Below are 13,392 nucleotides of genomic sequence, written 5' to 3' on the forward strand. Positions count from 1 at the left end.
CGCCCGAGGTTCCCGTCACTGGCAAACAGTGGCTGACAGGAAGTAGGGGGCCAGCATAGGCAGCTGTGATTCTAACAAGAAGCTGGTTAAAAATAAAATCTGAGGCTATGCCCTGGCAAATCCCCAGCAGAGCATGGACTTGGCCTGGCAATGCTGACCAATGTCCCTGTTGGACTCACATTTGCCAACATGCTGCCCAAGCACCATGTGGGAGCCTTGCCTCGGCTCCGGGCTATGGCAAGTGAGCAGCACCCGGGGTGGAACCTAGGGAGACACTGGGAGGGAGCGCCGCGTCTACTGAAGCCTCTGCCTAGAGCTGCAGAGACCCAGTCCACCACAGGGGAGACAGGAGTGGGAAGAGGTGAGCTGGAGGGACAAGAAGCAACACAGAGATGCCCCGGGGACAATGCCCCGCAATGCCCCCACCCCCGCATTCCCAGGCAACGCTGGAAGCCACGCCTCCTGGCTCTCTGGGAGGAGCTGGGAAGGCTCCTCTGAACAAAACCTCTCAGGGACAAACCTGTACAAATGAGAGGTCTGTGCTCTTGGGAGCCTGAGGGCTGCTGAAAGCCAGTCAAACACTGACTTCTACTGAGTGTTGGCCTTGCCTCTTCCTCTCCTTCTCAGGCTGGGCCTCGAGGCCCAGGAGGCAGGGTGAGGGTTAGGCAGGGCGCTTCCAGCCACAGGACTGGGAGCCCAGCTCTGGGACCAGAGGATGGAGAGAAACAGACTCTGGTCTTGGCTCGTGCAGGGATTTCCCTCTCTTTTCTTAATTGCACAGGAAATGGCTTAGTGAAGAGCAGACAGGGATTTGGGGGGACTTCCGGGGACTTCCGCAGCGCTCCTGCCATGCCAAGAGCACTACATAGGTCAGGCCCTTAACCCTCTCAGCAACCCAATGAGGCAGGTGCTTCTAGCATCCCTCCCTCCAGGGGTGGAAACCAAAACACAGACTGGTTCCATCACCTGCCTGAGGTCACACACAAGGGTAGGGCAGAGCTAGGGTTTAAACCAGGCCTTCAGCTCTGGCCCCAACATACAAGCAGCAATGGTGTTTTTGGTCCCTCAGTCTACCGTATTTTCCGGCATATAAGACGACTGGGCGTATAATATTTTTCTGGGTTAAAAAGTCGTCTTATACGCCAGAAAAATACGGTATTTCCATCTTAGAGGTGAAGTGACTTGTGCTCAAAGCTGCGTAGATATTTACCGTATTTTCCAGCATATAAGATGACTTTTTAACCCAGAAAAATCTTATACGCCCAGTCGTCTTATACGCTGGAAAATAAGGTACTCCTCCACTGGCTGCGGCACCATCAAAAACTGCCCTTGTCTTCAGTCCCTTTTAATGCAGTTAATCCCAAAACACAAAGGTTTAAAAAAAGTGCACAGGGGACAGAGGCAGGGAGGGGAGGAGAGGGTGAAGGTGGAAGAGGGCATAGAGGGAATGGTGATGGGAAAAATAAAATAATAAACAAAGAGAACAAAAAAAGTGCAGAGCATTCCCGCTCAGCATTCAGCAAAGACCTTTCTTCCCAGACCCTGACTGGGTGAGGGAATGAAGCCCTTGGCTCCTCAAAGCGATGACTTTTGCACATCCCACCTCATATCTCAACAGGTCAGCTGCTAAATAGCCAAATTGCTCTAAAGGGCCCCGAGTGAAAATCAAAATGTAATTTTTTTTAAAACCAGCATTAAAATGGTGGGGATAAGTGTGCTCACTGCCAGACTAACCTTGTTAATCTCATTACTGTAATGGTTCACTTCCTCCTTGAACTTCAGATCGATCATGTTAAAATCTCTCTGGTCTTGGCCCAGATGGGCATCCTGCCATCTCCCTCGGACCTCATCATATGGCGTGGCTTCTGGCAGGTTTAACGCAGACCTGACGGCCTGGAATGAGAACAGGGACACGTCGGAGGCAGCAGCCAAGTGAGGAAGGTGTGGGTTTCACTCTGTCGGAGAGCTGACCCCTCGGCAGACCCGGCCTCCCAGCCCTCCTCACCCGGGGCCCGCAGTGGGTAGACTCATCAATGATCCTATGTCTCTTGACATCCGCCTGTGGCTTCACCAAAATGTCTTCCACGCCTGTGAAGGGAGACAGAAAGCTCAGGTGGCACGGGGCCTGGCTTCTCAGCAGGACGTCAACTCAGTGAGCTCAGGGCATGGAGCACAGAGTCACATACCCAGGAAGCACCTGAATAACAGCCACCTAACACCCTTACAAGACTGCTACGCTCTCCTAAGTGCTTCCCATCCCGTCAGCAAGTGTAGGGCCAAGCATTACAATCTCCATTTTACAAATGTCACAACTGAGGCTCAGACCTGAGCTACCTGTCCAAGGTCACACAGGTAAAAAGCAATCCCAGGCCCGAGTCCAAACCTGTGCTCTTAGGCACAGCCCTACTGCCTGAACTCAATAAAGGCATGTTTCATGAATGGGCTACGAGTGAAGAGATTGTGGATGAAAACCCAAGGTTAGGGAAGGAAGAGAGGGAGGGAGAGCACATTCTGGCTCTGATTCCCAGAAGTCGGGTGTTCCAGAGACCATCCATGCAGCTATGAGGATGGGTGTGCAGACAGACAGACAGACAGACACACACACACACACACACACACACACACACGGAAGCCTGGGTGACAGGGACCACACCACAGGTTCTGCCCAGGAAGAAAGCCTGGGTCACTAGTTAGGCCTGTCTTTCCGGCTCCACAGGGATAAGGAATTCCTCACCGTGGGCAGGATGTCTTTCTACCTCATTTTTCAATCAACTATTTTCTGTCTGTATCTGTGAGTGTTACTGGGGCCAAAAGTCCCTCAGCCAAGATCTGACTGGGAAGGAAACAATGGCTGCACTATTAAAAGCTGGGCTAAAATATCTGAAATCCCAACGCACTGTTCTGGAAGCTTGAGGGCTCTACAGAACATGTGTGCGTGGAAGAGGAAAGAAATATGCCCTCTGTGAGGAAGCCATAACCACAACAGTGGGTCCTTCCATGGGGTCAGCTCCAGGCCACCACTGTCCCTTCCCTGACCCCTCTGGCTCTGAGGGCTGGAGTGAAGGCACCATCTCTAGCCTGCCCTTCCCTCAGAGCTCTGTGTCCAGCTGGGCCGCGCGCTCCCTCTCAGCCTGGCGGCATCAGGATGCTCTTTGCACTTGGGCCAGTTTCTCTTTCTACCATATGCTAAGCACCCTTTGCAGAGCATGGAGTGCCCAGGGAATTCTGGAAGAATGGAGGTGCGTGTGAGTGTGAAAAATCAGACTGAGGGACTGAAAACTGTAAAGGATGGGGTGGAGAACGAGACAGAGCGGTCACTATGAGGTTGATGGTGAAGAATCACTGGCTATGGGGGAGGGGCAGGAAGCACTGACGAGATGCAAAGCTGCAAAGGAGGACGTCCTTGTAGAGGCAGCTTGGCCACTGCCCCAGAGGCTGGAGGCTGCTAGCAGAGCCGGGAGGGGCCCCAGGAGCCGCCCCCCAGCACTCACCCAAGGTGAAGCCTCTGTAGAGCTGCAGGTAGGCGGTGAAGAGGCGGGCCAGGCAGGTGAGAACCTTGCCACTGGTCTCCCCGCCGTAGATCTCATAGCAGCAGTGCACCAGGCCGTAGGCAGAGCTCCCGTAGTGCGCTTTGTCCAGCACCCCGCAGAGCAGCTCCCCTTCCCTGATGATCACCTGCAGAGGGCACGGCCACGACCTGAGACAAGGTGCCGCCTCCAGCGTGAGCCACCCCTCCCCTTCACTCCATGCTTTAGGGACCTTACCATACCCGTCCCTCCACCGTAACTTGCCTCAAGTCCTTGATGGAAGGAGGTAGGCGATTTTTTTTTTTTTTAATAAAGGAGGTGGGCACATGCAGACATTAAAGTAAGTCCCTCCGGGACCGCACCACACACAGACATGTTTCAGTGTGTTCAGAAGTCCTCCCATGCCCACCCCACCCACACTGACTCGAGGTCAGGGACCCTTACAATGACTTTGTGACTGGAAATGAGAACATTTGGTATAAACTTCATAACCATGACCGTGACCAAGGTACTCCCTTCCCCATGCCCTGGGAGTAAGAACAAGATAACTTTTCCAACATCCTGGAAGGCCTGGATTTGTACTCTCACAAAGTGGGGCTAATGAATTAGAAGCTAACTAAAAGGAGGATTCTGGTTGCAAAATGCCACATGCCTTAAGCATGGGATCTATAAAGGAAGAGCGGCAGCTTCAGCTCTAATGGACGGTGTCGGACCTGGTGACAAAGCAGTGTGAGCGGGGGCTTGGGGATACTCCCCCACCAAGAACACGCAGAGGCCTCGGAAATCTCGCGCTCTGGCGGCAGCGCGGTGCCGGTTTGACTGTCCTGGATTGCCTCCCTGAGGCCTGTTCCCGAGGCACAAAGCTGGGAGGAGTGAACCTCACCACAGCCCCACGATCTCAGCCACTCGGGGTCTCCAGGGAAAACTCAGGCTCTGCATCTGCAGGCTTTGCAGTCAGGTCCCAGCCTCCTGCCGTAGAAGCTTCCCCAGCTGGCTGCCAGTTCCACGCTGAGGGCCAACGCTAGCGATCAACTCTGAACCTCTCTAAAACCAAAGCTGACACCAACTTGGGCACAACTCTCTCTTATGAGCTACAATGCCTCCTTCTGTACATGTGTCTCTATCTCTCTGTGCCTATTTTAAATCCATGTGCCTAAACCCAGGACTCGCAATCTCCAACGGAAGCGGCTGGGCAGCCATACCTGGGACTCGCACATGGAGTCGGGGTTAAAGCCGGGCACGGGCCGAGGAGACTCCTTCACCCAGGCTTTCCCACCGATCTTGGCCTTTCCGGATAAGTTCAGTGGGCTGTGCTCCTCGGGGATTATGTTTATGAGCAGGGTGGACACAACCTGGAAAGGAAAGGAAGGAAAGATGAGAGTTCCCTTTAGGACTTCCTGTCCCTGTTCATCCTGAAGAGCCAGGCAGGTCCACTCTAGTGGCCTGTAGGTAAAGCAAGGGCAACAACGGTTCCAGCTCTGTGGGACCAGTGGATCTTAGGGCTCACTGTTCTGCTTACGTGACTTAGGAGGGAGCTCAGGGGCGGAAACACACACACGCCACTAAGGACTTCACTGGGACTCTTATTCCCTAAAATAATTGCTGTTAAAGTGAACAATCCCCCAGACCTGAAAAAACATATCCAGTTCCTGAACAGGCCAGAGAAAGGAGAGAAAAGCAGTCAACTGCTGTGGGGTCACAGTACAAAGATTCGAGTGTGTGGTAAAAACAGAGACAGCAGGGCCGAGAGAGGTGGTGGGCTCACGACGCTGTCCCTGCCAGGAGGTGGTCCGCGGCGGCCAGTGCCAGGACGAGGCAGAGGCTGAAGAACATTCTTCCCTGTCTCCAGGCCTCATCCAAATCCACGGCTATTATTACACACAGTCAATGTGCCCTCCCACGGAACAAAGGAAACAAACAAGCAAAACAGATGCACAGATACAGAGATCAGACTGACAGCTGGCAGAGGGGAGAGCGTGGGGGGCCTGGGTGAGAAAGGTGACGGGATTAAGAAGTACAGATTGGTGGTTACAGAATAGTCACAGGGAGGCAAAGCATAGCATAGGGAATCCTATATAATAAAAGGGCAATATGCAAATAGACCTAACGGCAGAACAACCGAACAACCAAAGCATAATATGCTAACGATATGCTAAGGCTGCTCAACCGCTCACTATGACGTGCACTGACCATCAGGGGGCAGATGCTCCGACTGGTAGGTTAGCTTGCTCCTGGGGTCCAGCTGATCGGGACTGAGCGATATGGGCCAGATACACCCTGGAGCCCTCTCACAGTCCCTCCCAGGCCTGATTATGCACCGGTGGGGTCCCTCAGCCTGGCCTGCGCCCTCTTGCAATCAGGGGATGTCAGAGAGCCAGTTTCAGTCCGATCCTGCAGGCCACTCCCCTTGGGAGGGTGCCAGATGCAGGGCTCATGGCTGGTGAGTGCTGCTGTGGCTGCTCGAGTCTCTCCCAATTGATCGCGACTGATTGGGCGCCAGCCTGCGGCAGGCACTGTGGGGCCAGGATTAGCGGGAGCGGCAGGTAGGAGCTGCAGGCGGTGTTGGACTGAGGGACCCGTGTACGAATTTGTGCACTGGGCCTCTAGTATAGTCAATAATACTGTAATAACTATGTATGGGACCAGTGGGTACTAGAAATATTGGGGGTACTGCTCTGTAGAGCTCATAATTATCTATGCTGTAACATATGAAACTAGTAGAGAATAATATTGAATGTAAACTAACTGAGAAAAAAAATAATGACCTCCCACAGAAAGCTCTGACTTCCTGGTCAAAGGAGGGAAAGGATGCGAAGATGAAGAACTGAGAGCTGTTCCTCTGCGGGCTTCGCTGGGGAGGCCCGAGGGGTCTGAGTGAGAAGCAGGCTGCAGGGAAGCTTCGGGGGCAAGGTGTTCCAGTGCCCGCCCATCACGGACGCCGTGTGCTGCGGGGAAGTGGCCACGCTCCCTCACCCCCAGCTTTGCTTATCTGGAGAGCACAGATAAGGCCGTCATCCAGGCAGTAATTACACCGTGAGTACTTCCTATGAGCCAGGTGCTGGGAAGAACGTAAATAAAATATGGTCTCTGCCTTCAGAGGAGCCTCTCTCCTGAGGGGCACCCATGCTTTGGAGGAAATAGAGCAGGAAGGGCCCAGAGCAGCTCGGGGCGTATTTGGGGTTTTAAGTGAGACGGGCAGAGAAGGCCCCGCACGGTGCGGTGGAGGAAGGGAGCTGCGCAGCGGGCAGCTCCTGCGTTTCAGGCTGAGGCTTTCGTGTGATGAGAAGGAAAGCGATGTGGGAGGTTCTGATCACAGGGGTGACATGCTCTGCTTTAACTTTTAACAGGATCACTTGATCCAAATACATTCCTGGTCTAGACCCTGAAGCTAAATAAATGCCATAGAGATAAGTCTCCTACATGACACTGACAAGACAGACCAGTATTTTAGAAGCGGTTATTAAAGCGGCCTGGTGGGAGTCCCTGTGAGGCACAGCGCATGACACAGTCATTAGGAGACTGCGCGGCAACCTGACAGCTTCCCCACAATAAGCTGTTAAGAAATAAATTTATGTGACTAGGATTAGCCATGGCCACTAAAAGGTAGGGGGTCCGTCCGCTGCCCCAACTGGCCCATCAGTGTGGCCATCCACTCAGCAAGTGGCTGCTAACAGGAGGCCAGGAGGGGCAATTTCTCAAGCAACTGCTCCATAGAGAATCCAAGTGAGATCAGCTGAACCTTGTGGACAACCATATGCTAATACTTTCCAAAGCAAACCTTCCCAAAGATGTAGTAGGCAGGGGGCAGACAGGCTGGTGGAACAGGCCCGGAGGGCTGAGGAGGGGCTGGGAGCCATCAGCTGGCATCGACAGCTCTTAGTGTTCCCATGCCAGGTCCCACAAAGTAGCCTCGTTCACGGTGCACAACGGAGTTGGGGCAGATAGGAGAGCAGCTGCCTTTTCATGCGCGTGCACCAGGAGCGGGGGCGGGGGTGGGTGGGCAGGCAACTGGCAACAGCATCTTTTATTTGTTAATTAATTAATTATAAAGATTTTTTAAAATTGAGTTTTGGAGAGAGAAACATCGATTGGCTGCCTCCTGCATGCCCCCTACCGGGGATCAAGCCCACAACCCAGGCACGTGCCCTGACTGGGAATCCACTATTTTTTAACAGCTATACAATTAACTTTTTTTTTTTTCAATCCTCACCAGAGGATATTTTCCCATTGATTTTTAGGGAGAGTGGAAGAGAGAGGGAAAGACTGAGAGAAATATTGATGTGAGAGAAACTCAGCGATTGGTTGCCTCCTGCACGAGCCCCAACCAGGGCCTGGGCTGGGGAGGAGCCTGCAACCGAGGTACGTGCCCTTGACCAGAACTGAACCAGGGACCCTTCAGTCCGAAAGCTGATGCTCTATCCACTGAGCCAAACCGGCAAGGGCTACAATGTATTTATAAATGAATGTTCCACAATTTACTTAGCTCCAATCTTAAGTATCTAGACCAGGCGTCCTCAAACTACGGCCCACGGGCCACATGCGGGTGTTTTTGCCGTTTTGTTTGTTTACTTCAAAATAAGATATGTGCAGTGTGCATAGGAATTTGTTCATAGTTTTTTTAAAACTATAGTCCAGCCTTCCAACAATCTGAGGGACGGTGAACTGGCCCCCTGTTTAAAAAGTTTGAGGACCCCTGCTCTAGGCTTTCCTGGGTTTCTACCACTATAACCCAGAGTGTTACGGAATGCTTTTCAAGTAGCCTTTCAACATTTCCACTTGTTTCCAGAGGCGAGGCTTCCAGATCGAAGGGAACAAACATATTTATGGCTCTAGGTAACAAGGGTAGGCAAAAGCAGGTTTACAGTTGTGAGTCTACAAAACACAGTTTACTCTTTTATTATTATTTAATTATTGTATTATTTATTATTATTATTAACCTACTTTTTCCCACCCCATATATCCTTTGTCCACTATTTAGTTTTATTTTGAACACACTGCTTATGTTTAAAAATAATTCTAATACATTCTGGGCATTAAATTACTTAAGACTTATAATACATTCACTTTCAAGACAACTTGAGATAGTTTATAAAATAAAGACATATAAATAGGAATAAAGTGGACAAAGACATATGGCCAACTCACTAAATCAGGAGTAGGCAAACTAGAGCCTGCAGGCCAAATCTGGCCCACCACCTCTATGTGTAAATAAAGTTAGATTGGCCGAAACCGGTTTGGCTCAGTGGATAGAGCGTCGGCCTGCGGACTCAAGGGTCCCAGGTTCGATTCCAGTCAAGGGCATGTACCTTGGTTGCGGGCACATCCCCAGTAGGGGGTGTGCAAGAGGCAGCTGATCGATGTTTCTCTCTCATCGATGTTTCTAACTCTCTATCCCTCTCTCTTCCTCTCTGTAAAAAATCAATAAAATATATTTAAAAAAATAATAAAATAAAATAAAATAAAGTTAGATTGGAGAAAAGCTATGCTCATTTATATATGTGTTGTTTATGGCTGTTTTCATGTTATAATGGCAGAGCTAAGTAGTTGTTAACAGAGATTGTGTGGCCAGCAAAGCCTAAAATAATTTGCTATCTGGTTTTACAGAAAAAGCTTACCAACTCCTTGAAATAAACTATCCATGTTATAGATTTTAATCAAACTGCAGAACTGCCTGTGGTATTCGGTTAAGTTGACTTCCATTCTGGCCAGGATGTAGTAATGCTGACCTGATTACTCTCCCACCAGAAATATCAACAAAAGCAGACAAGAATATGAAACAATGATTTTCAAGACAATGGACAGCAGGTAATGAAGGACAGTGATCAGCAAGGATAGAGTAGACTTGAACTACCTATCAATTGAACCCAACTGACATTTACAGAACAGTCCATCCAACAACAGCAGATTATACATTATTTTTAAGGGCACACCGAACATTTACCAAGACAGCCCATAATTGAAGCCACAAAACAAATCTCAATAATTTTAAAGAAATTCAAGTCATCCAAGGTATATTCTTTGCCACAAAATACTTACACAGGAAATCTGTAACAAATATATATGGAAAATCTCTCAATATTTGGAAACTAAATAATGGACTTCTAAATAACTCATGTGTTTAAAAAAAGGGAAATTTGAAAGTATTTTGAAATAAGTGAAAATATAACATATCATAATTTGTAGGTTATTAATCGAACTTAGGGGGGAAACTTATACATAAAGTATTTATTAAAGAAAGGTAACAGTCTCAAAACAATGATGTCAGCTTCAACCTTAACTAACTAGAAAAAGAAAAGCAAATAAAACCCAATGAAAACGGAAGGAAATAATAAAGCTCAAAGTGAAATCAATGAAACAGGAAAGAGAAAAATAGAAGAAGTCTATAAAAGCTGCTTTTTTGAGAGTAATAAAACCAATAAACCCTAGGCAAATTGATCAGAAAAAAAGAGAAGACATAAATTACCAGTATCAGGAATGAGAAAGGTGGCCCATCTACAGATTGTATAGATAGAAAAGGATGATAAAGGCATATTATGAATAACTTTATATATATAAATTCAACAACTTATTTAAAATGGACAAAATCCTTGAGAAAACAAAGTATTAAAGCTCATTCAAGAAATAAGATGACCTGCCGAAACCCGTTTGGCTCAGTGGATAGAGCGTCGGTCTGCGGACTGGAAGGTCCCGGGTTCGATTCCGGTCAAGGGCATGTACATTGGTTGCGGGCACATCCCCCGGTGGGGGGTGTGCAGGAGGCAGCTGGTCGATGTCTCCCTCTCATCGATGTTTCTAGCTCTCTATCCCTCTCCCTTCCTCTCTGTGAAAAATCAATAAAATATATTAAAAAAAAAAAAAAAAAAAAGAAATAAGATGACCTGCCCTGGCCGGTGTGCTAAATGGTTAGAGCAAAGGCCCATGTACCGAAAGGTCACTGATTCGATTCCCTTTCAAGGGCATGTTCCTGGGTTGCAGGTTCCATCCCTAGTACCAGTCGGGCACGTGCGAGAGGCAACCAGGCGATGTGTCTCTCACATTGATGTTTCTCTCTCTCTGTCTCTCTTTCTCTCTCCCTCTCTTCCTTCCTCCCTTCCACTGTCTAAAAAAATCAATGGAAAAAATATCCTTGAATGAGGATTAACAACAAAAAAGATAACCTAAATAGTATCCCTGTATGTATGTACTAGAGAAATAAAAATTTTGGTCTAAACAAAGGATTTCAGGTGGATGATTTAAAAAGTCTCTGCTCTTCAGTCCTTTAAGTCTGTGGACCTCAGATTTGACTGGTTTTTCGTTGTTAAACCAACCTCACATTCCTGGGATAATCTTTACTTGGTTGTGAGGCATTACCAATAGCAGAAGCACATACATACTTTTTAAAAATATTTTTATTGATTTCAGAGAGGAAGGAAGAGGGAGAGAGAGTTGGTTGTGAGGACTAAGTAAGATAACATAGCTAAAGCACCAATGACTACTACTAATACTACCGCCAACACCACTGCCTATAACCAGCTATTTGGACTACAAGGACATCACGTTTTAAGTTAGAAGCAAAGGACAGAAACCACGCAGCCTACGACTCCACTGAAACAGCAGAAGCACATACATATTTTTTATGACCCAAGAGCCTCTCAAAGAGAAAGTCACACTGTTGTCTGATTTGTTATTTGTCTGTCCCTGGCTGGGCTCCTCTGGGAATGAAGCCTTATATAGGAGTGGCCGGTTGCCTTCCGATATACTGTATACTCTGGCTGTTTTCTCCCAATTACCTGCTTTCCTGTCCACAGTGGAAGAGGCTTCAGGATCGCAGGAGCAAAGAGCTTCACGCGTCCCACTTTGTCAGTGAGTCCTCGGTATACCAGTTCCATGTACTGCTCCCGGGTGAAAAAGCAACCTCGAGTGGTCATATTTGCACCGGCAATCATGTGATCTTGGATCAATCCTGCCAACGGCTGGCCATCCTACAAATCAAAACAGAAATGGGAAGAAGAACAAGAATAAAGTTTAAGTCACATTCTAATTCCTAATCATCTGCTTGGAGGCCGCCTCCTAGCAACAACCCTGTCTCATGGCCTCACGTTGTCCTTTCCCACAGCCTCAGGAGGCAGGTACTGAGGCCTCTCATTCTGGCAAACTGCCGCCCAGAGCACGTGACCTGGGCCACCTTCCACCTTTGCCATTGCCCACAGTTCCATATCAAAACTGCGTCAAAACCATCCATTTCCCCAAGCCTTTCTGCCATAATCCCATCTGGTTCTAGTTACTCCAGCATATTTTTGGCATTTATGCACAAATTTGGTCTGGCTGCTGTTAGCTATGTTCTTGTTTTTATATTTTGGTTTTATGCTTTAGTATTTTTCACACATTTCTGGCCTGGTTCTCCTCTAAATTGGTCATCCATTCAACAAATAGTTATTGAGAGCTTACTGTGAGGTCTAATCACTTGGTTAGAACTTCAATCTACTTCTATGGACCAAACAGGCACAATCCTTTAGGAGGAGGAAGAGCTGGACAGTAAGCAGATGTTTGGATAAATACATTGGCACAAAGAGTTTTAAATGATATGGAGGAAAATAACAGAGCGGATCATCAAACAGATCTGAGGTAGGGGGATCGTCAGGAGTGGTCTCTCTGAGGGGCAGCATTACAGCGAGGCCTGAGAGTGACGAAGCGTCAGCAGTGCAGGGGGCAGGGGTTAAGACAGAGGCTCCTGAGAGGGTCATGGGAGGGCCCTGACATGCATGACGAAGGAAAGAACGTCCCTTGTGAGTGTGTTCGCAATGCAGCCCGTGTTCACGGTGGGCCCGTAAAAAGGCTGTTTTCCACCAGATGTCCAACAAGGGCTTTCACAAAAGCCCCGGGTTTGGTGGGTGCATTCATCTCCTTGGGCACTTGCTGCAGGGTTTCTGATCCTTAGCCTCCTGAACCCTCTCTGCAGGTCTGTGTTCACGGCAACGTAAGGCACACTCAAGTAAGAATAGCTGTGCTCACTGACATTCTTTCAGAAGCAGTTTTTGCAAACTTTTCAATGTTTATGGGAACTTGGAAAAAACCCTGAAGATGGTTAGCATTTGATTATTTGCCAAATATGACCCAATATTATGGCCATATTTCATAACTAGGGCTAAAGGACTCACAAATGCAGCCTTGGAGAAGCATCCGAAATTAAACCACAAGTACTAATTCAAAAGCTAAAAAGGGTACTTGTAAAATAGTCTAAGTACGGGGACAATGGCTCTATGTAAATTCAAAGTTAATTATTATAAAATGGATGGATAAATGCTGTCAATCTAGGCAAGATCAGATAGAGCAACTCACTCTTCCAACTTCAACAAAAATGACACTCTGGCCCTGGCCAGATAGCTCAGTTGCTTAGACCGTTGTCCTTACACCAAAAGGTTGCGGGCTCGGTCCCTGGTTGGGACGCATATGGGGGGGCACAACTGATGGATGTTTCTCTCACATCGATGTTTCTCTCTCTCTCTCTCTCCCCCCTTCCTCTCTCTAAAATCAATAAACATATCCTCAGGTGAAGATTAAAAAATATATACTCTGTATCTTGTTCCAAAGACATGATTTTATTTTGCTTGGGGGAAAACCCAAACCAATATTACACATTTGACTCATCCCACAATCTTTGGAGGCAGATAAAGGTTTTTCCTTTTGTTTTCTTCCTTTAAAGAACATAATTACAGGTTATGTGATCCATTCCATGCCTTCTCCTCTCTCTGTCCAGATTTCTACATGACTAGAAAATTACCTTAATGATTAAATTGTTTTCAATGCAATAATCATGAGTTCTAGGAAGGAATGCTGATTAAAGCAATTGACTAAGGGTCAACTTATGATTCTGGATTTCCTAACT

At 48.0% G+C, this 13,392-nt stretch overlaps 1 protein-coding gene across 1 annotated transcript in view; it reads right to left on the minus strand.

Moving 5' to 3' along the window:
* POLR1A (RNA polymerase I subunit A) overlaps window positions 1–13,392 on the minus strand; it is a 73,621-nt gene that overhangs the window by 23,242 nt on the left and 36,987 nt on the right. Inside the window, exons 14-18 of the mRNA XM_008155919.3 lie at window positions 11,297–11,488; window positions 4,730–4,879; window positions 3,492–3,675; window positions 2,006–2,088; window positions 1,735–1,893 (exon numbers count right to left, since the gene is read on the minus strand). Of these exons, the coding sequence (XP_008154141.2) occupies window positions 1,735–1,893; window positions 2,006–2,088; window positions 3,492–3,675; window positions 4,730–4,879; window positions 11,297–11,488 (768 nt within the window). The remainder of the gene's footprint in view (window positions 1–1,734; window positions 1,894–2,005; window positions 2,089–3,491; window positions 3,676–4,729; window positions 4,880–11,296; window positions 11,489–13,392) is intronic.

The sequence above is a fragment of the Eptesicus fuscus genome, chromosome 16 (genome assembly GCF_027574615.1).
Source record: "Eptesicus fuscus isolate TK198812 chromosome 16, DD_ASM_mEF_20220401, whole genome shotgun sequence".
In the NCBI taxonomy this organism is placed as follows: Eukaryota; Metazoa; Chordata; class Mammalia; order Chiroptera; family Vespertilionidae; genus Eptesicus; species Eptesicus fuscus.